At 49.5% G+C, this 21911-nt stretch overlaps 1 protein-coding gene across 11 annotated transcripts in view; it reads right to left on the minus strand.

Annotated features, from left to right (window-relative positions):
* The window catches only part of CEP72 (centrosomal protein 72), a 51871-nt gene that overhangs the window by 26198 nt on the left and 3762 nt on the right, over positions 1-21911 (minus strand). For 3 of the 11 annotated variants that reach the window (XM_081053151.1, XM_081053149.1, XM_081053144.1), the window contains 8 exons: positions 21666-21858; positions 19071-19179; positions 13242-13420; positions 11548-11757; positions 8619-8899; positions 6938-7064; positions 5598-5794; positions 478-601 (listed from right to left, as the gene is read on the minus strand). In XM_081053151.1, coding sequence (XP_080909277.1) covers positions 478-601; positions 5598-5794; positions 6938-7064; positions 8619-8899; positions 11548-11757; positions 13242-13420; positions 19071-19179; positions 21666-21858 — 1420 coding nt within the window. Of the gene's footprint in view, positions 1-463; positions 5480-5597; positions 5795-6937; positions 7065-8618; positions 8900-11547; positions 11758-13241; positions 13421-19070; positions 19180-21665; positions 21859-21911 lie in introns of those variants that run through there. The other 8 variants (XM_081053143.1, XM_081053147.1, XM_081053146.1 and 5 more) reach the window with 5 other exon arrangements.

Here is a 21911-nt window from a genome sequence, read left to right on the forward strand (position 1 = left end):
TGGGACGCCTGAGAGATACGGATGGGAAAAGGTGCTCAACCTGTCCATCCTCAGTGAAATCAACACCTTCAAGAGACCCCACTTCACACCATGGAAAACACACTGCCGACACCTCCTCATTCGAGAGTCTGGTATCTGAATGGGAAATACCGAGAGCACTTTTGTAAAAATGGCAAAACAGAATCAAAGAAAGTGAAGAGAGGGAAATGAAATCGATGTGAGTCTGGAAGGCCAGGGACCAAGGAGGAGCAGCCCTGCGCCTGCATGGGACAGTCCAGGCTGAGCAGAGAGTGGCCACGGCATGTGCCGCACACCCGAGCGGCTGGGGAGGCAAGGGAATGGAGCAGGGCGGCCCGCCCCGACGCGCACAGCAGCCGCTTTATGGTATCTGCGGTTCCTGAATCCTGTGAATAACTGGAGATGAAGCCTCCAGAGGGGCGTCGGAACCGAGCGGAACCACAGGAACTGGCAACTCACCAGTGATTTGCACATTTAACGTAGCTGAAGTGTCTGCATTTCTTACTTCTTTCATGCTGAACAGAAGAGACTTTAAGCTACTGTTCTCCTCCAAAGATCTGTCTAAATGCTGTCTCAAGTCATCCTAAGGACACAGAACAGTACACTTAAAGCAGACAAGTCCAATTCGGTAGAAGGCACACAGAACGTTAAAGGAAAACCCTTGAAACCACCGGACGCCAGCTTCCTGTTTTGAGTGAGAATGCGGAATCACAGTGGGAAGAGCAGTGTAGCCACAGGCTGGCTACCGGAGGGGCATGCAGTTCTGAGAAACGCGTTGCTAGGTGATCCGTCGTCTGTGAACATGACAGAGGCAGGAGGGCACCGCCCACTGCACCCCGGGCTGCGTGCTGCAGCCTGCTGCACCTCGGCCATAAGCCTGGAAGCGTGTGCGGGCACCAAGGACCGCAGAAGGTTGGAACATGGCATTTGGGCAGCTAACCAGAGCCAGGGCGCAGCGAGCACACGGTGTAGAGGTAAAGACGGCACACCTGGACAGGACACTCACCAAGAAGGGAGCCTGCAGGACGGGCGTGGCGCCGGGTGAGTCAGAGGGAGTGGACGTGGCAGCCTGGGGCGTGACTGTGCCCGACTGCAGACGTAAACACTGCATGCTGAGGCTACACGCAGTTTATTGTAAATTCTTTTTCTTTCTTCAATGATAAATTAACCTTAGCTTACAGTAACTTTTTTACTTTATAAGCTTTTATATTTTTTAACATTTCAACTCTTGCAAAAACACAGCTTAAAACAGAAACACATTGTATAGCTGTGAAAACTATTTTCCTTCTGCATACCTTTATTTTGTAAGTTTCCTATTTATTATTTTAACTTTTTAAATTTTGATAAAAACTAAGACACACACACACACACACACACGCCTCGGTCTACCCGGGTCAGGCTCATCACTGTCACTCTCCACCTCCTCATCCCGTCCCACTGGAAGGTCTTGGGCAGTGAGGTACATGGAGCTGTCACCTCCCGTGACCACCTCCTGAAGGACCTGCCAAGGGGCTCTTCTTGAGGACGTGTCACTCTTTCCAGAAGTATGTGCATGGTGGTCTGCTTGCTTTGTCTCTTTTTCATCACAGGTTTGCTATAAGCAGATAAAGCGCCATGAACACTGATCAGTGCAAACCTTTCGGTGTGGGGTCCATGCTGTAGGCTTCTGAAGAGCTGGCTGAGGTCTGCTCTTAGAAAGGACAAAGGAACAGGCACTTACAGACACGTATGTGTTTCCCAGCAATCTTGCAGCGACCTTCAACCCTTTCCACAAACGAGGAGGCTGAGCATGGGGGGTGCAACAGGTGGATGCTGAGATGGCCACGGGCACTCCTGCCCTCGTGTGCTCACTGGCTCCTAACCGAGAGTGACAACTCACTCCTGACAGGAGGTCACGTGAGGCCACCGGACACCCGAGAGGGCCTGGAGGCCTGCGGAGAGCACAGCCCTGACCCCCAGCCCGACGCAACCACACAAAGCTGCACGGGATCGAGCCCGACGTACAGGCCACGCGCATGGGGCTCCTGGCACACAGGAGCCAGTAGTTCTGCATCTGACCAGCACCGCCCTGATGCCCCACCTCCTGCCTCTGACACCCTGTCTACGCTCTGCCTCTGTGGCCTTGACGTTTCACATTCCACATGTAAGGGAGACCATGCAGTTCTTCTGACCAATTTCACTTACTCCAATGCCCTCCAGGTACACCCATGTTGTCACAAATGGCAGGGTTTCCTTCTTCCTGAGGATGAGTAGTGTCCATTGTGTGGATACACGTTCCTGATCCATCCATCCATCCATCCACCAATGGGCCCTGAGGTAACTCCCACACCTCGGCCACCGTGAATAATGCTGCAGTGGACCTCGGGTGCAGGTATGTCTTCATGGTACTGATTTTATTTCCTACAGGTATCTACCCAGGACAGGGATGGCTGGATCACACGGTAGTTCTTTCAATTTCTTAAGGAACCTCCATACTGTTTTCCACAGCGGCTGCACCAATCTGCAATGCCACCAACAGTGGAAGAGGATCCCCTTTTCTCCACATCCTCGCCAACAGGTTTTTTGATTTATTGACGATGCTCATTCTTACAGGTGTGAGGTGATATCTCATTGTGGTTCTAGTTTGCATTTCTCTGATGACTAGTGACACTGAGCATCTTTCAAATACCTGTTGGCCACCTGTGTGTCCTCTTTGGAGAAATGTCTATTCAGATCCTCTGCCCATTTTTAATGAGACTGTTTCTTTTTTTGCTGTGGAGCAGTATGAGTTTTTTAATATATTCTGGGTATTAGCCCCTTATCAGATATGTGGTTTGCAAATATTTTCTCCCATTTCATAGGTTGCCTTTTTATTCTGGTGATTGTTTCTTTTGCTGTGCAGCTTTTTAACTTGATGTGGTCCCACTAGTTTCTTTTGTTTTTGTTTTTTTGCCTTTGTTGTCTGCTATTTTGGTGTCATATACAACAAAATCACTGCCAAGTCCATGTCAAGGAGCTTTTTCCTATGTTTTCTTCTAGGAGTTTTGCAGTTTCAAGTCTTACATAAGTCTTGCATCCATTTTAATTTTTGTATATGCTGTAAGATAAGGGTCCAGTTTCATTCTTTTGCATGTGGCTGTCCAGTATTCCCAACACCACTTATTAAAGAGATTATCCTTTTCCCAGTGGGTGTTCTTGGTGTCCTTGTGGGAAATTAGTTGACCAGATATAGTGGGGTTTATTTCTGGGCTCACTGATCTGTTTCAACAATCGGCATGTCTGTTTCTATGCCAAGACCACGCTGCCTGGATGACTACGGCCTGCAGTACAACCTGGAATGGCGAGAGAGATGCGAGAACGCTGTTCTTTCCCAAGGTTGCTTTGGGGTCTTTTATGGAACTAGAAAAAGAATACAAATCACAAGAAAATTACACAGTTTTTTAAATTGTTTTTTCTATTTCTGTGAAAATCAGCATTGGAATTTTTATAGGGACTGTGTTGACCCTTCCGATCAATTTGCACGTATGGACATTTTGACAATATTAATCTTCCCGTTCATGAACACGGGCTTTCCTTCCATTCATCTGCATCTTCTTCAATTTCTTTCATCAATGTTTTATAGTTTTCAGTGTTAATATTTTTAAACTCCTTGGTTAAACTTATTCCTAATATTTTTGATGCTACCATAAATAGGAATATTTCCTTGGGTTTCCTTTCCAGATAAATTGTTGGTAGAAAAGAAACACAACTGATTTTTGTTATGTTGGTTTTGAATCCTGCAACTTCACTGAATTTATTAGTTCTAACAGGTTTTCTTTTTTTTTTTTTTTCTGGTGTGAAATCTTTAGGGTTGTCTATATATATATGACCAGGTCATCTGCAAATAGAGATAATTTTACTTCTTCCTTTCAAATTTGGGCCTTTCATTTCTCTTTCTTGTCTGCTTGCTCTTGCTGGCAGTTCCAGTACGAGTATGTTGGCTAGAAGTGCTGAGAGTGGGCACCCTTACTGTATACTGGATCTTAGCGAAAAAGTCTTCAATTTTCTCCCACTGATCATGATGTTAGCTGTGCCTTTACATAAACAGCCATTACTGTGTTGAGGAAATTTTCTTTTGTACCATTTTGTTGAGAGTTTGTTTTATCACAAATGGATACTGAACTTTTGTCAAATGCTTTTTCCTGCATCTGTTAATTGTTTTTATCTTTCAATCTGTTAATGTGGTGTATTAATTTGCATATGTTGAACCACCTTTGCATTCCAGGGGAAGATCTCACTTCTCATGGTATAAAATCTTCCTGATGTGCTGTTGAATTTGGTCTGCCAATACATTACTGAAGGTTTTCACATCTGTGTTCATCAGAAATATTGGCCTGCAGTTCTCTTTCTTGGGGTGTCTCTGTCTGGCTTTGGTATCAAATGCTGCTTCACAAAATGAATTTGAAAGTATTCCCTCTACTTCTATTTTTTGAAAGAGCTTTCGAGGGATCGGTATTAATTTTTCTTTAAATGTTTGCTAGAACTCGGCCATGAAGCCATCTGGACGTGGGCTTTTCTTTCACCGGAGCTTTTTGATTACTTTGAGCTTTTTTGATTCAATCTCCTTATTTCTTATTGGTTTGTTCGGGCTTTATTCCTTCCTGATACAGTCTTGGGAGGTTGTATGTTTTCAAGAATGTATTAATTTCTTTTAGTTACTCAATACGTTAGTATATAATCATGCAGAACCGTTCCTTATGATTCTTTATATTTTCAAGGCATCCATTGTAATGTCTCCGCTTTCATTTCTAATTTTGAGTCTTGAGTCTTCTCTCTCTCTCAGTCTAGTGTAGGGTTTGTTGATTTTGTATATTTTTTCAAAAACCCAACTCAATTTTGTTGATTTTTCCTATTGTTTTTCTATTCTCTTTACTTCTGCTTTACTCTTTATTATTCTTTTCCTTCTGTTAACTTTGGGTTTAGTTTGTTGTTCTTTTTCTAGTTCTTTGAGGTGTAAAGTTACGTTGTTAATTTGAGACCTTTCTTCTTCACTGTACATATTTATGTGTGATGGTCTTACCGTGAGGTTACAAAGGGCAAGGGCAGCCCTGCCCAGCCAGGAATCTTGGGCTCGGCTGCTTTGCTGGCTCTGGCTGCCGTCGGGCGCCACCTGCTGGTAGAAATCCCCTCGGGTCCAACAGGACCTCGGTCCCGTGGTTGGCTCGTGCAGGCAAGGCAGCAGCAGAAACCCCAGGATCACCCAGCTAACTGGAACCTCTCTCATCAGTAGCCTCGCGAGCCTGGACCAGAGAACATGGGGCCACAAAAGCTCTACCTCAAGCCCAGCTTCATCTTCTCTGTCTCTCCCACGCAGCCTTTCTTGTAAGAGGGCAGCCGCCCAGGAGAGGCAGAGCTGGGAGTAGCAGTGATGCTGCCATCTGCATGTCACTGGGGCCATGGGGTCTGGGAGCAACCAGACCAGGTTAGGAGAGGCTTTGTGATCCTGGAAGGGCAGGAGAGGAGCTCCAGCTGTAGCCCGACAGTGGCTGGGGGGCAGTGCAGAGTCAAGACATTTCCCCCCATCTGTGAACAAAGGGAAACAACACCAGGACGTGGCTCACCATCTCCTTCCGGGTGCTGCTGAGCTCCGACACCACCTCACTCATCTTCATGCCATATTGTTGCTGCTGCTCAGCCAGGCGATTGTGCAAAGCTTTGTTTTCGAGAGTCAGGTAGCTAATTTCTTCATTCAGAATTGTCGAATTGTCCTGAGCTGCTGCAAATTCTTGAGCAGATGACAAAATACGTCTTGCCTGAGCTACGAGCAAAAATACAGTGTTATTATAGCATTTATGTGGAAAAAGAGAAGTGTGAACAAGATGTGTTCAATATATTTTGAATGTCACACACTACATGTCTCAAAAACACTACAGGCTTGGAGACTAGCAGAGACGTGGGCACCCCTGAAATAACGTTCGCTCAGGCTTTGCTACACCCAGAGGAGCAGTTTTACTTTAGAGAAAGGTGGCCCTCCGGAGAGGGGAGGCCTGGGATGCTATGGCTCGCTGCCCTCACAGCCTGCCACGCCCTCTTCAGCACCCCACCAGGTAGCTTCACGACTGGGGACAGCAGTCTGTACCACAGGCCGGGCTCACGGCGGCCCTAACAATAGGGTGTAGGTTTGTGGGGTCGGCCTCCAGGCTCCAGCGTCTCGAGGCTTCCCAATCCCAGGAGGAGAAGCTGAGGGGCCGCCAGACTGAGCAGATGGAGTACCCAGGAGCTTCTGGTGGTGGCTAAGATGATGGCCGCAGGCAGGGCCCAGGGAGTGCTAGGAAGGAGACAGCTGGCAAGCCCCTGTTGCCACTGGGACACTGACGGCTGCACCCCAGGCTGCAGGAGAAAGAGAAGGTAGCCCCAGGGATGCAGCATCCTGCCTCACACCCCAACTCTGGGTGGAAGGGTCCCCAATGTGCTTCTGTACACAGGGCACACAGCGAACCCAAATGCTCTCGGGGGAGGGACCATCCTCCTGGACCTCAGTCATTTCCACCAAAATCTCCGCGAATCCTGGGCCCTGCACACAATCTCAGAGGATTTGGACACAACAGCAACAGCTTTTTAGTCTCTCCATATCCTCACATGAAAACAGAGCCATGAGAAGCAAACACCTGTGAACGGCACTTCCAACAAAACCAGGTGACGAGGCATCTCACAAACCCCAGAGCCAGCAGGCGGGAGCCAAAAGCCACAGGCCTGCGTGGCGTCCCTCGTGTCCCACAGCTAAGGGAGCCCAGCTGCTGTGAGGACACGGGCAGGCTCCCTACAGAGCAGCGGCCACACTGACGGGTGATGGGGGGAGGCCGGGTCCAGCCGGAGCAGGGCGCAGAACCCAGCGGGAGGACGAACACCTGCTGACCCAGTGCCGCCAGAGCTGACCGGCTGACCGTCTCTCCCCACTCACCCAGGAACACCTCGTTGCCGTGCAGGGACTTGCAGCCACTCCAGTACCTGTCCACCAGGTCGAGAAGCACTTCTAGGAGCGTCACCTCCACGGTGGCCTTCCTGGACGGGTACTGTTTGGGAGACACCTGGGACAGAAACAGAACCATGACACTGGCTTCCAGTTCCCAACACAAGGCTTCTGACACCACAAGCTTGATGCCCACAGGTACCACGCCAATACCCTTATCCATGGAGCCTGCACACTGGCCCCTACACAAATCCACAGGGGGTGAGACACAGGATTCATCCCCTCTCGACATGTGGCGGTGGGCAGGTTCCGAGAGCTCCGTGCCAAGTGTCCATGTTTGTGGGGCAGGGTAATATGCCAAACCAGGAGGAATGGCTAATGGAGAATGCAAGACCTAAACTGAGGCGTTATGCCACGGGTCTGCACTGACACGGGGCCATGTAACCCACCATGACAGTGTAAGGGCTGAGGCTGTGGGGACTCCCACAGAGACCCCCTGACCAGTCCACATTGACTCCTGGACGGCAGACACCCCACAGAGCCAGCGGCCTGCGTGGCCACTGGCGTGAAAGGCCCCCATATAGTGAAGTCACACACAGCGGCTACTGGGCAGAGCCCAGCGTCCGAGCACACCAGTGGCCGTGGGGGCCCCTACACACAGCCAGCCATCGCCAGCACTCAGCTGGCATTCTGTTCCTACCTTTACAAGAATGACTACCAATTGTAAAATTACTGAAGGGGCACGGCTCCAGCCCTCCTGCCTACTTCCCAAGTGCGCAGGGAACACTGACCGCGCGTTGGACTAGGACGGAGGAAAAGCTCCATCTGTCTCCCAGGCAGCAGGCCAGCGAGAGTCTCGCCCTTCACTGGCACTTAATATATGAAAAGGCCTTTCTACTAAAGAACTTCTGGAACAGCCAGTGAGTGCCTGAGTGATGGGACGACCTGGGCCAGGGCAGGTAAAGCCACTTGAGTGGGACACCCCTCACCTCTTGCCACCGCTGCCTACCCCAGGAGCCCCAGGAAACACAGCGGTGGTGGACGTGTCCTCAGGACCCCAGGAGCAAGAACACCAAAGGAGCACTGCTCTGCCAAGGTCACAGGGCAGGGGAGGGGCAGCCACCCCAGTAACCGGTCAGTGTGCTAACACTAAGGCCCTGCTGCTCACGCCCAAAGCTGAAGCTAAGACCATTCCAGATCCGAAGCTGCATCTGGACACTCGGCCAGGGTGACAGGCATGGGTGACAGGCCGAGGTCCCCACAGTGGACCCAGTTTGGTCACTCAGATTTCTGTCTTCCCCAAGGAGCACGGGTACTGCCCTCTCCATGAGGATGACCACAGTGAGTGTGCGAGGCCATGGGCGCAGTTCTGCACTTGGCCGTGTCCCTCCTGGCCGACAGGAAAGGCCCACGCACGTCCCCCCTCAGGCACAAGCACGTTCTCCCTTCCCTCCACCCCAACAGGGAGACAGCGACAGGCTGAAGGGGCAGCCGGACAGCGGCCAGGCCACTTGTAGGAACAGGCTCGACCCACGACCAGCAGTGACCAGCGGGCAGCCAGCCCATCATGTCTGGACCCCAACGCACAGGAGAATACTGCCAAACACTAAGGGGCAAACACGAAGGAAGAGTGTTTATCTCAGGAGTGTGACCGACGACAGCGCCCACTCACCCCCACGTCGGAGCCACGCGTGCCAAGGGGCCTGTGCTCTCCGGGCTCCGACACCTCTGAGGGGGAACAGGCCGTCTGGCTGCTGCCCTGGGAGCCGCTGTGACCGCGCAGACCACCCTCCAGGCAGCTCACACAGGCCTGGGCGGCAGGTGCCTGGGACCTCCCACCAGGCACTCTCTGCTTCCTGCACTTTTCGGGAGCAGGCGAGGGCTTGAACACGTTCTGTGCTGACAAACTTGATTTCTGAGAAGAGGGGGCTGAGTCCTCGACGTCTGTGCCGTCTGTAACACAGGGAACAACAGAGCCCTCATCAGACCAAGTTCCCTGGGCGCAGTGACCAGTATTGTCATTTAAAAAGGGTGTGCGTACATGCACGCATGTGTACATGCATGCCTACACGTGTATGTGTGTACACACATGGAAAATCCATCAGAGTGACAAGACTGAAGTATTACTGTATGTTTTCATCCCAAAATCACATACAACAAAGATGAGTACAAAGCTAACATTTGGAAATGAGAGAGGACCCCAGCACTGTTCCTATGGGAGACCGTTCACGGATCAGTACCTGCGACCTTCCTGCCCCCACATCCTCTGAACCACGTCCCCTGGTGGGCTCATACCAGCACCACTCAGCGCCCGGAGAAGGCAAGGGTCACACCTGGGCGCCTCGGGCCCAGTACGTTGTGGACCAGGGTCCTTAGAAGAGGCTCTCCCAGGGTGCCCAGGGCCCGGCTCTCCCTGCTCTCCTCTTGAAGCTCCTTGGCCCTGAGCCCTGGGACCCTCCTCTATCTGGAGTCCCCATACCCGCCTGGTTCCCCACACCCAGGCTCAGGTCCACCTTAGGAGGCCGCCCTCCCACTAGGTGTCTCCTGCAGGGTCCCACACTGCACTGGCATCCACACAGCTCCTAGGCTCACCGTGAGCATAGCCAAGCCTGGCCTCCCGGCAAACCCAGGCTCCTGTGCTTGTAGTCACCTGTCTGCCTGGGGCACAGATCACCTGGACACACTCCCCCTTCAGCGCCATGTCTGTGACCAAACTTACCAAGTCCCTCCACCTCTTGCTGGGTCCATACAGATGGGCCCTCCCACCCGCCCTCCACGATCCCACTGGTCACTCCACACCACCCCACCCCGCCTGGGGACAGACACAGACCATGCACTGCTGCAGCACCTCACCTTGGTCTTGACCTGTACTCTTCTTTCTCCCCACTCCGCTCCAGCCTCTGCATGAGCCCACCCCCCAGAACAATCGGCTGAATCTGGCCACCAGGAATCAGCAGAGCAAGCCACACTGGGAGTCAACCAACAAAAATAAAATCTGAATGCTTTAACCCTCAAGGTGCAGAGACAGAAAGATCGTGAGAAATCATTTCGGGTCATAGGAGTCTGGTGAGACATGACAATTAGATACGTTGCGTGCACCTGGACGGGATCCTGGACCACAAAGAAAACAATGTCACTTGAACATCTCGTGAAATGTTAACAGGCTGTCTGTGACAAAGTTCATTTCCGATTCTGGAGAGTGTCCCTGCTGTTAAGAACCACACACAGGAATATTTAGGAGTGACAGGACATCCCACTCCCAGATTCAGAAAAAGAACAATGACAGAGAGTGTGCACACACACGGATATACACCCATGTATACACATACACACACACAGGCACACATACACACGTATATACATGAATACACATAGGGACGTAGACATATATATGTACACACATGCACACATACATGCATGTGCATGAGTGCAACACATGCATACACAGGGACACACACAGCACACACGTGTACATATATACATACATGAATACATGGGGACACGGACGAGCGCATGTGCACACATGCACACACATGTACACACATGCATCCACAGGGACACACATGGACTTACACACGGACACATATAGTTCACATGTACACACATGTACATATACACATGCACACAAGTATATGTATACATATACACATGCATACACAAGGACACACAGATTCCTACAGCACACACACGTACACATACAAGTATATTCATACACATGTGTACACAACATGCATGCGTGCACATGCATGTGTACATATATACCACACCCACACAAGGACACACCCACGTACACAGGGCGAGGGGCACAACTGATCAAAGGTGCTCAACGGGAGTCTGACTTTGGGAGTCTGGATGGAGCAGACAGGCAAGTCCCTTGTCCTGCTGGGGCAGCCTTTCCAAGTTCACTCTGGAAATTCACAGGGACTACAGGTTGCAGAGAGGTCTAAGCATTGAGTCGTGTGTGTTCGTGAACTGAGGTGAAATGAATTCTGACAGTTGCATAAACAGGGGTGCTATGAACCCACATACCACGGCATCTTGCTGAGGTCTCAGAATACAGAGGAAAAGCCACTGGGACGATGACAGCAGAGAACATCACAGGGGTGTGACCCGGCCTCAACACCACACCCTGCTCTGCAGCCGCCACAGGCAGCCTGGGCAGGTCACCACCACAACTCGTCCTGTCTTCAAAGCCCCAAGGACCAGCCTGAACAAGCCTCAGAAGGTATTGTGTTCACTCATATTTGGGGGTTTTCTGACACTTTGCCACATACATGCATACAACACTCTTAATTGAACTCAGTATCTCATTTCCCTCATCTTTAATTTTTAAAATGTAGCTATTGTCATAGCCTGGATTTAGAAGTGTGTGTGTGTGTGTGTGTGTGTGTGTGTGTAAATGCACCAAAATACTTACAGACTAGGAATCTAAAATATAAATGTATTATAAATTTCAATGTACGAGGTTCCTTCATAAGACATTTTAGAGCATTCCACAAACAAGTTTAATAAAGAGAATAGGAGAAGTTCCACAGCAACAAAAAACATGGTGACAATAGCTACCTGCTTAAGGAGCAGTTGATGCGGCTGTGTGACATTACCTGGGTGTGGGGACGAGTGCGTGTATGGCCCCAGGGGGCGGCCGGCCTCGACTTGGTCTCCGTGCTGCGGCAAGGGCTCTCCGTGGTACAGGTTCTGAGGCTTTACTGCACCAGACCCTCTGGAGCTGCCTTTTCTCCTCTCATGGCCCTTCTTTATGGAGTCCCCACACTGGTACTGTACTGACTGAGGATTCAACAGATGTCTGGATTCTATTTTATTAGAGAACATTTAAAAAGTTTTAGTTCATTAAAGATCACATTTTAAGCTTCTGACACTGCCTGAAATCGATTAAGTATATCACTTAAACAAGAAAGAGGTGACTGAGTGGGTTAACAATGCAATAGCCAACCCTTGTCCTGCTGGGTTCTGAGCTGCCATGGTCACTGCTGCAGGCAGGGGACCGACCCTGCCTGACTCACGGGTCATCTCACAGCCGAGAGTCAAGATGGTGTGGTACTAGTACAAAGACAGACTTGGTGACCCATAGAGCAGAACGCAGAACCAACCGAATTAACAAACGTGCCAAGGTTATGACATGAGAAAGAAGACAGACTTTTCAACAAATGGCATTAGCACCAATATATGTGCAGGGTGGGCTGGGGGGCAACCCAACCCATCCCACAGCCCACTCACAAATCCAGACCAACAGCAGGTCAAAGACTAAACATCGAAACCACAGGACACCTACAGGGAAAATCCTCACAAGCGTCAGGGAAAAGATTGCAGGGCACAAAACACGAATCATAAAGAAAAAACCGCTAAACTGGACTATACTGAAAATAAAACTTCTGCTCTTCGAAGCACCGTTAAGAAAATGGAAGGCAAGTAACAGAATGGTAGAAAATTTGCAATCCTTACATCTAAGAAGAGGTTGTATGCACAAACCATGCGGAGCTCCTCTGACTCCACACCAAGGAGAGAAAACAGGGTGTAGAAGCATCACCACAGGACATACACATGGCCTGTCAGCACGTGAAGAGAGTTTCATGACGGGGCTTCCAGAAAATGCAAATGGCAGCTATTAATGAACTACGACTACCGACCCAGGAGAACTGCCAGCATTAAGGACGGACCATGACAAGAGCTGGCAAAGAAGCTCAACGGGCAGACGCCCTTGTGCCAGCGAATGTACTCTCCTGGGACTTCAGCCCGAACTTACGCCTCGACCTGTTGGGGTCTTGATGGAACCCTCCCAGGGCATGTGACGTCACCACAGAGGAAGAGACGGAGCCACAACTGGGCACAAGTCCTGGTGCCAGCAGAGCCCCTGCTGAGGTGCACAGGTGGAGAAGCCATGCACGGCAGAGCCCCCACACCCTTGGGTTATGGCCACGGGCTCAGCGCTTCCCAAAGCTCAGCGAACACCTGCCAGGCCGACACGGACGGCAGCTCCACCAGCCACAGGCCATGTTCCCTTCTTGTCCACTCGGACGTCCTACCCCTTCCCTGTAACTGGAAGGGGCTGAGGAGTAACGTGACTGAAAACAAGCACGTGGTATGCTGATTGTCAACTTAAATTCACTGACTTTTCCTCTTGTAATTCTAGAATCCAACTTACTGACATTTAAAAGACTGCATGAAGATTCTGTATTTAAGTTCTCTAGAAAGCTCAGGTGCATCGTGAAGCCCGTGATGGCCACCTCAGAGCTAGGGGAGGGGGACCCGCCGGCCTTCATGGGGCGCAGCAGCATACCTTGGGGACTGTGGAAGTCGGCCTCTCTCTCCCTCCGGCTGGAACTCGTGCTCCCAGGAGGGTTGCTCAAGTCCCACTCGCACTCAGCAATCAGGCTCAGGACTGCCTCATCATCCACGTCCACGACCAAGCACTTCTTGGCCGAGGGGTCAGTGCACTTGGCTCTGGACTGGAACGGTCTGCAAAGAAAAGGCAGCTCGGTGCTGTGGCCCCAGCCCATGCAGACCCTGTGAGGGGCGCGGCCACACACCTGCACAGCCACAGGTCTTGGGGGAAGCCGGCGCAGTGGCAGAGCAATGGCTCTTGTGCTTCCACTAAAGAGAAGTCAAGGAGGAACTCGGCAGGACAACTGGTGACGGACAGCAAGAGCATGTGATGTCACCACGGCACCCAGCACGTGCAGAGCCCCACTAGGATTTGTTCAAGAACGAAAGTTCGGAAAGCTCTCCTTTTCGTAGCACATCACAGTACGGTCCATGAGATGAAGAAAGGTAAAGGACACAGTGTCCAAACTTCTATGTTTACATTGAGTGACTAAAACGTGAGGTGTTTTCAAGATGACCTCACTCCCAACAGTGACCCTCCACGCAGACAGACCTCAAGGGCAGCTTGAGAAGAGACCCTTCACAATAATCCTCACTCGTATCCTGGGGATTATAAGTATAACTGATTCTATGATGAGTGATCACACACGAAGAGGTAAACGCACTATTTTCTATAACAAAGTTTTCCAGATCCCTGCAGAAAGTAGGGCCCTAGGTTCTCTTCCTGGGTCTGCTCACAGAAACCTGACATCTGACACATTCCAGCCCCTCTGGGCCTCCACTGTCACCTCTGGATAGGAAGGAGGTTGCCCAGATTGTTTATTAGTCCTCTGAACTCCCAACTCTGTGACAATGCAGTCTTGAGATTATCAAGAGCAGGTGAGCTACAGAACATTGCTGAAAGAAATTAAAGAAGACACACATAAATGGAAACATGTCCCATGTTCATGGACAGGAAGACTTAACATTAAGATGTCAATACTGTTCAAAGTGAGCTACAGAATCAGTGTAATCCCTCTCAAAATCCCAACGATATTTTTGCAGAAATAGAAAAACCCACGCTAAAATGCAGCTGGAATCTCAGGGGACTCCAAATAGCCAAAACAATCTTGAAAAAAAAGAGGAAGCATTAGAACCAGACTCAGATATGACAGAAACGCTGGAATGATCAGATCAGGATTTAAAACAACTACGAGTAATAATGTAAGGGCTCTAATGAAATTGCAAGATGGGAAACATAAGCAGAGAGATGGACATTCTAAGAAAAAAATCAAAAAGAAATACTAGAGATCACAACACTGTAACCGACATGAAGACTGCCTTGGATTGGCTCATCTGTAGACAAGACACGGCTGAAGAAAGAATCTCTGAGCCTGAGGGTGTGTCAACAGAAAATTCCAAAACTGGGGCTGGCCCGGTGGCTCAGGCGGTTGGGGAGCTCCGTGCTCCTAATGCTGAAGACTGCCAGTTCGATTCCCACATGGGCCAGTACCAGATGGCTCAGTTGGTTGGAGCACGGGCTCTCAACCACAAGGTTGCAGGTTCAACTCTTCAACTCCTGCAAGGATGGTGGGCTGCACCCCTGCAACTAACAAGGGCAATTGAACCTAGAGCTGAGCTGCACCCTCCACAACTAAGATTGAAAGGAGAACAACTTGACTTGGAAAACAGTATGGAAGTACACACTGTTCCCCAATAAAGTCCTGTTCACCTTCCCCCCGAACCCCTCCCCCAAAAAGAAAATGCCAAAACTGAAAAGCAAAGAGAAAAAAAAAAAGACTGAAAAACAAAACACGCTAGAATACTCAAGCATTCTGGCACAACTACAAAAGGTGTAACATATACATAATAAGAATACCAGAAAGAGAAAGGAACAGAAAAAGCATTTCAGTAAAGACTGAAAATTCCTCAAATTAATGTCAGACACCAAACCACAGATCCAGGAAGCTCAGAGAACACTGACAAGTTAAATGGCAAAACAACCACTTCAATGAATACCATATACAAACTGGAGAATATCAAAGACAAAGAAAAAAAAATCTTGAAAAAAGCCAGATCAGAAAAAACATTTTACCTGGAGGCACAGAGATAAGAATTACATCTGACTTCACCTCAGAAACCATGCAAGCAAGAAAGAGTGGCGTAAAATATTTAAAGTGCTGAGAGAACAAAACTACCAATCTAAAATTCGGTATCCTTCAAAATGAAGGAGAAATAAAGACTTTCTCAGACAGACAAAAACTGAGGGAATCTTGTTACCAGTAGACCTCCCTTGTAAGAAATCTTAAAAGAACTTCTTTATAGAGAGGAGAAGAATGTAAGTCAGAAACTCGGAGCTACATAAAGAAAGGAAGAGCATTAGAGAAGAAATTAGTGAAGGTAAAATAAAAACTTTTACTTTTATTATTCTTATTTTTAATTGACCTAACAGGTAACAGTTTAAAATAATAATAGCAACAATGTATTCAATGACACACGCCCATGTGTATACATACAAAATACATGCTTGTGTAGAATAGTAGGGCATGAATGACCGGATGATCCAGGGACAGGGAGGGGAGGATTGGGAGCATTTGTCATCACAAGGCACTTGCATTCCCTGTGAAGCAGTGTGATGCTATTTGAAAGCGGACTTGGATTAGTTGTAAATGTATATTGCATACTGTAGGGCAACCACTAAAAAAAGTAAAAATACAACTGATATGCTAAGCAAAGAGAGAAAATGGAATGGAATCATATAAAATGTTCATTTAAATCAACAAAAGGAAGAAAAAGAGCAGGAGACAAGAACAGGAGCAAGGACCAAGGGCAATGAGAAGAAAACAGTAACAAATATCATAGATATTCATCCAACTGTATCAATAATTACTCTAAACATTGATGGTATGAATACACCAATTAAAAGACACAGATTGCCAGAGTGGACCGAAAAATAAGACCCAACTATATGTTGTTTACAAGAAACCCACTTTAACTATAAAGACACAGATGGATTAAAAGTAAAGGGATAGAGACAAATGTACCAGGGTGACACTAATCAAAAGAAAGCTAGAGTAGTTGCAGTAATACCAGGTAAAGCAGACTCCAAAGCTAGCAAAGTTATCGGATAAAGCCGGGCATCAATCACGTAACAATAAAGGGGTCAATTCCCCAAGAAGCCGAAACAATCCTTAACGTCCATGCACCGACCAAACTTATTTTTGATGATGTAGACCCTCAAACTACATGAGACAAAAACTGAGAGAGCTGCGAGGAGAAAGGTGACCCCACCACCCCAGTGGGAGATTCCTACGCCCTCCCTCAGACACAGCCAGACCCAGCCGGCTGGCAGTCAGTCAGGACACACTGAGCTCGACAGCACCATCAATCGCTGGGTAGAAGGACATCTACAGACGACATCCTCCAACAGCAGAACACACATTCTCAAGCTCACGTGAACATTCACCAAGACCTATCACATTCTGAGCCATAAACAGACTTTTACACATTTAAAGAAGAGAAATCTTATATGACTATCTGCTCTCAGACTACAATGAATTACACTAGTAATCAATTATAGATAACTGGAAAATCCCAAAATACTTGGAGATGAAACAACATATTTCCAAATAACACACGGGTCAAAGAAGAAATCTCAAGAGAAATTTAAAAATGTTTTGTACTGAATGAAAAAAAAAATATATCTTCTCAAAATCTGTGGGATGCAGTGAAAACAATGATGAGGGGAATTTATAGTATTAAACGCATATATCAGAAAAAGAAACCAGTGAGAGCTAAAATCAGTAATCCAAGATTCGACATTAGGAAACTAGAAAAAGAAGAACAAATTAAATTCAAAGTAAGCAAAATAAAAAAAATAATAAAAATTAGAGCAGAGGGGCGTCCGGATGGCTCAGCTGGTTAGAGCGTGAGCTCTGGACAGCAAGGTTGTCGGTTCCATTCCCACATGGGATGCTGGGCTGCGCCTCCTGCAACTAAAGATTGAAAATGGCGACTGGACTTGGAGCTGAGCTGCGCCCTCCACAACTAGATTGAAGGACAATGACGTGGAGCTGATGGGCCCTGGAGAAACACACTGTCCCCTAATATTCCCCAATAAAATTTACTTTTAAAAAATTAGAGCAGAAATCAATGAAATTGAAAACAGGAAATCAATAGAAAAAAAATCAACAAATCCAAAAGTTCTTTAAAAAGATCAATAAAATTGAAAAACATCTATGCCAGGTTAACATAAATTACTAACATCAGAAATGAAAGCAGGGGCACCACTACAGATCTCACGGACATTAAAAGGAAAATAAAGGAATATTATGAACAATTCTATGCCCACAAATTTGATCATCTAGATGAAACGGACCAGTTCCTGGAAAAAAAACAATCTACCAAAATTCACACAAGGTGAAATGAATAATCTGAATCGCCTTACATTAATTAAAGACATTGAATCAATAATTAATAGCCTTCTAAAACACCAGGTCCAGATGGGTACACTGGTGAATTCTACCAAACACTTAAAGAAGAACTGTACCAATTCTCTATAATCTCTTCTAGAAGTGGAGGGAACACTTCCTAACTCGTTCTACGAGGCCAACATTACCTTAATAACAGAACCAGCAAAGACAATACAAGAAAATTATTCTCTCATGAACACAGATACAAAAATCCTCAAAAAAAAATATTAGCAAATTGAATCCAACAACGTATAAAAAGAATTATACACCATGACCAAGTGGGATTTATTCCAGGTACGTAAGGCTGGTCCAACATCTGGAAAACAATGCAATACATCACACCAACAGGCTAAAGAATAAAAATCGCATGATAGTATGAATAGACGCAAAAAAAAGCAGATGATAAAATCCAGCCTCCTTTCATGATAAAAATGGTCAGCAAACCAGGAACAGAAGGGAACTTCCTCAGCTTGATAAAAAAAAAATACCTACAAAAACCTACAGCTAATATCACACTTGGTGGTGAGAAATGAGAGACCGGGAACAAAGCAAGGGTGTCCCCTCAGCACTATAGATATTGTTTACAAAAAAAAGTTGGCCGACCTCCACACTGGAGGAATTTATGGATGAGCTAAGGCATATAATGGGAGAAAAAGGGAACTATGAAAGCTTCAGCCCGAAGGAAATGGTGTAAAGGAGGACACCATCCTAGTACATGACAAGCACCATTAACAGTTAACTGACTTCTGCCCTTTCGGTCAACCCGTTACACAAAGCCTGAAGATTCTCCATGGCTTCAAAGCATTTAAAAACTACCAGCTGTGACCACGTGCAGAATCCTGAAGATGCCGAGGGCGGGGATGGCAGGCGGGCACAGGCCAAGCAGAGGTAGGTGCACTGGCCACAGGGCCACTCCACAGGCTGTCACAGGGTGTGGGGTGGGGGCTGCGGCAGCCGGCAGTCCTGCTCCAAGTGTGCACAGCCAGACCTGGCAATGTGTCGGCACCGTCGGGGGCAGCAGCGGGGAGAGGGGATGATGCTTCTCGCCAGAAGCCTCTGCGCTATTTGACTTTACACGTGTGACTTTAGTAAACATTTTAACATTAAAAAGTAACTTACAGGAAGAGGGACTCCGTCCCTTGTCTCCTTGCGCCCCAGCTGGTACCCAGGCCCTTCTCCTTGCCTCTTCTCCTGCGTGTCTACCCTTCAGTGGCCATCCACCCACAAAACAATCGAGCTCGAGTTAACGCGGAGCTCTCCGTCCTTTAGCTACGCGCCCAACACCAGGCCGGCCTCAGCATCTCTGCACACTCCCTCACCACACGTGTTCATACCTTCCGGCTCTGCCCATAGCTGGCACGCTCTGTGTGGAGTCCAGTGATCCCTCTGAAGCAAAACGCAGCCAGGATGCTTCCCGCTCGCTCTCTCTCACGGGGCGGTCATCTAGGGAGCAAATGCCACCAAGACACGAGCAAACGACACCACAAGGCACCCCGGCACCACCCTGTACATGCCCAGGGCTGACACCGCTTGCTCCGCACCTGCTGTCCCCTTTGGGCTGACCCTGCCAGTATCCCCCACAGCACTGGGCAAACCCAGGAAAGGATGCTGGGCTCCTTCCCAGAGATGCTGCCCGCTCGCACAAAGCTCTCCACAGATCCCGCTCTGGAGTCAGGCTGTGTCCACAGGAAAAGAAACGCATGTGCAGGTCCATACTGGCACACCCTCTGGCCCCCTTCTTGTAATACACGTTCTGGACACTGCGTGAGCACACCTGGACACGCTAGAGAGAAGATGTCCTCACGCCTAACATTTGCACCCTCAGAGCCTCAGGACTGGCAAACACAGACGGCAAGTTTAAACTGTCCCCACAAGCATGCCCAGCTTCAGAGGCTTCTGCTCAACAACTCCAGGGCTTCCCTCCGGGACCTGAAGGTGACGCGCTTCCCAAATGTTCTCAGTTGGTGTGTGCACAGCGGCGATGCGAGAGCACAGGTTACCGTTCCAAATGGTACGTCCGTTCCGAAGCTGCCTGCCCACGGGCATTGCCTGTGGCACAGCCCAGAGAGCACAACCGCAGCAAGTGAGTGATGCTGCACCAGTCGCATCCAAAGAGGGAAACAGAGGAGCTGGGAAAACCGCGCAGCAATGCGTCTGCAGGCTGGGGTTCGCCTCCCTAAGCCTGTCCCTGCCGTGTCCTCAGTGACCCCCATCCACGAGACACAGCCTGGTCTCCTGGCCTCTGTCTTTCCCACATTCCCTGGCACTGCACCTGAGAGCAGGTGCAGACACTCGTTGGTGCTGATGACACACAACTCCCCTCACTGGGGCTTCCCTTCCCTTCTCGGCTCCAAAACTCTCGCTATCAGAATACTGCTCTGGACCATTCAACTACAAATTCAAACTCCATACGGCTCAAATCAAATGCAAACTCATTTGCCCCAAAACTACGCCCTCTCCTGACTGCAACATTCTCCCAGACCCCACAACCCCTGGACCATGCAGCGTGCTCGCTCCACTCGTGTCAGCTTGCAGGGCCCTTCAGTTGCCCAGAGCCGCTGGCTGCTCTGATTTACGGGGCACCCATGGGTGTCAGAGGTGCTGCACTGAGTGACTCGCTGTGTGGGAGACTCTCACATCCTTGCTCCACACAAACACTGAGAGTCTGAATCTAAAACATTTGTGACAAAGGGAAAGGAATGATTTCAGACTGAAGATTACAAACATTTCCCATAATCAGGATTGGGAAACTTCTGAAAAAGAGCCCACATCAACTGCCTATGAGTTATTTGGAGTCAAAGGTTAGAGCGGAAGCACGCACTCTCCCAGGCATCTAGACATTCTGAGTAGGTCTCACACTGAACACTGTGAGACTCCCCACGGGGGGGGGGCCGGTCACTAACAGCCACAGCACAGCTCACCCGCGTGGCATCAGTGCCCTCGCAACCCAGACGTGCGGACGGGTTTCCACAGACCCCAGCTGGGCACCGGCAGGACCGTGTCCACAGTCTGCCAACAGCTCCGTGTTCACCATGTGGACAGTGGTGCCCCACACCTTCGTGACAAATGCTGCCCTAGTGGCTGTCACTGGGTTCTTGAAGTCGGCCCCCAGGGAGAACAGGCCCTGAATAAACACACCCCCAGCCTCGCTGCGAAGTGAGAGGGCTGGGGACTCAGGACCCACTATGCTCACACCCCTTATCCAGACACTCCTGCAGCACAGGCACCAGCCGTCACCCGCCTTCACTGCAGGACCAAGGGCACGATGCCCCAAGCCTGCCACCCCCACGCTGCACGGTCAGCGCGCCATGGAAGTGCGACGCGGGGGAGCATTGGCAGGGCCACTGGCCACACAACTCACGGCAAAGACACATGCTGGGAGGCAGTGGGAAGGCACCTGTGGCTCCTGGAGTGTCACCCTCCTGACAGGTCATGTCGAATCGGCTCCCTGCAAGCCTGCCACAGATCTACCCCGTAGGGGGAAACGGGATGCTAGGCTCAGGTGCGGGCTCACCCTGTCACCCCGGTCCCCCGGGGAGGGTGCAGCCCAGTGAGCCTCCTGTCCTGTGTCCTTCCAGGTGGAGTCCAGCTGTCCGGCTAAGCCTAAGACAAAGCCCAGGGACCATGCGCAGAAACAGGCACCAGAAGTTCAGGAACGCGCCCAGGCAAACAGCTAGAAGGGAAACCAGGAGCCGAGCAGCCAGCCGACACCTGTGCTCCTGGCCTCCCTGGGTATTATCTGGGGCTGTGGGGCTCCTTGCCACCTTTCCAGGTGGCTCTCCTGCAAGACCCACCTGGTGACACAGACCCTCACGCCATTAGAGCAGAAAGTCACCATCCCTTTTCAGAAAGACCAACAGCGCGATCGACCAGGGAGCGCAGACCCTGACAGACAGGCCCCAGCGAGTGAGTGCGGGGTCGGCACCCACCCAGCTGCCTGAGCTTCGGGAGCGCGTGCACGACGAAGTGACGGTAACCGGGCTCATTCTTCACCACGGGGTTCAGTCGCAAGTCCACATCCCTGAGCTCGGGCAAGGAGCGCAGCCTCAACACTTCCGCCAGCGAGGACACACAGTTGTGGTAGAGGCTGAGACGCTCCAGGGCAGCCAGGTGCTGAATCCCCTGCCAGGGACAAAACGCTGAATCAGCTCACACGTGGAAAAATCAGCAGCGCC

The sequence above is a fragment of the Rhinolophus hipposideros genome (assembly GCF_964194185.1).
Source record: "Rhinolophus hipposideros genome assembly, chromosome: 7".
NCBI classification, from domain to species: Eukaryota; Metazoa; Chordata; class Mammalia; order Chiroptera; family Rhinolophidae; genus Rhinolophus; species Rhinolophus hipposideros.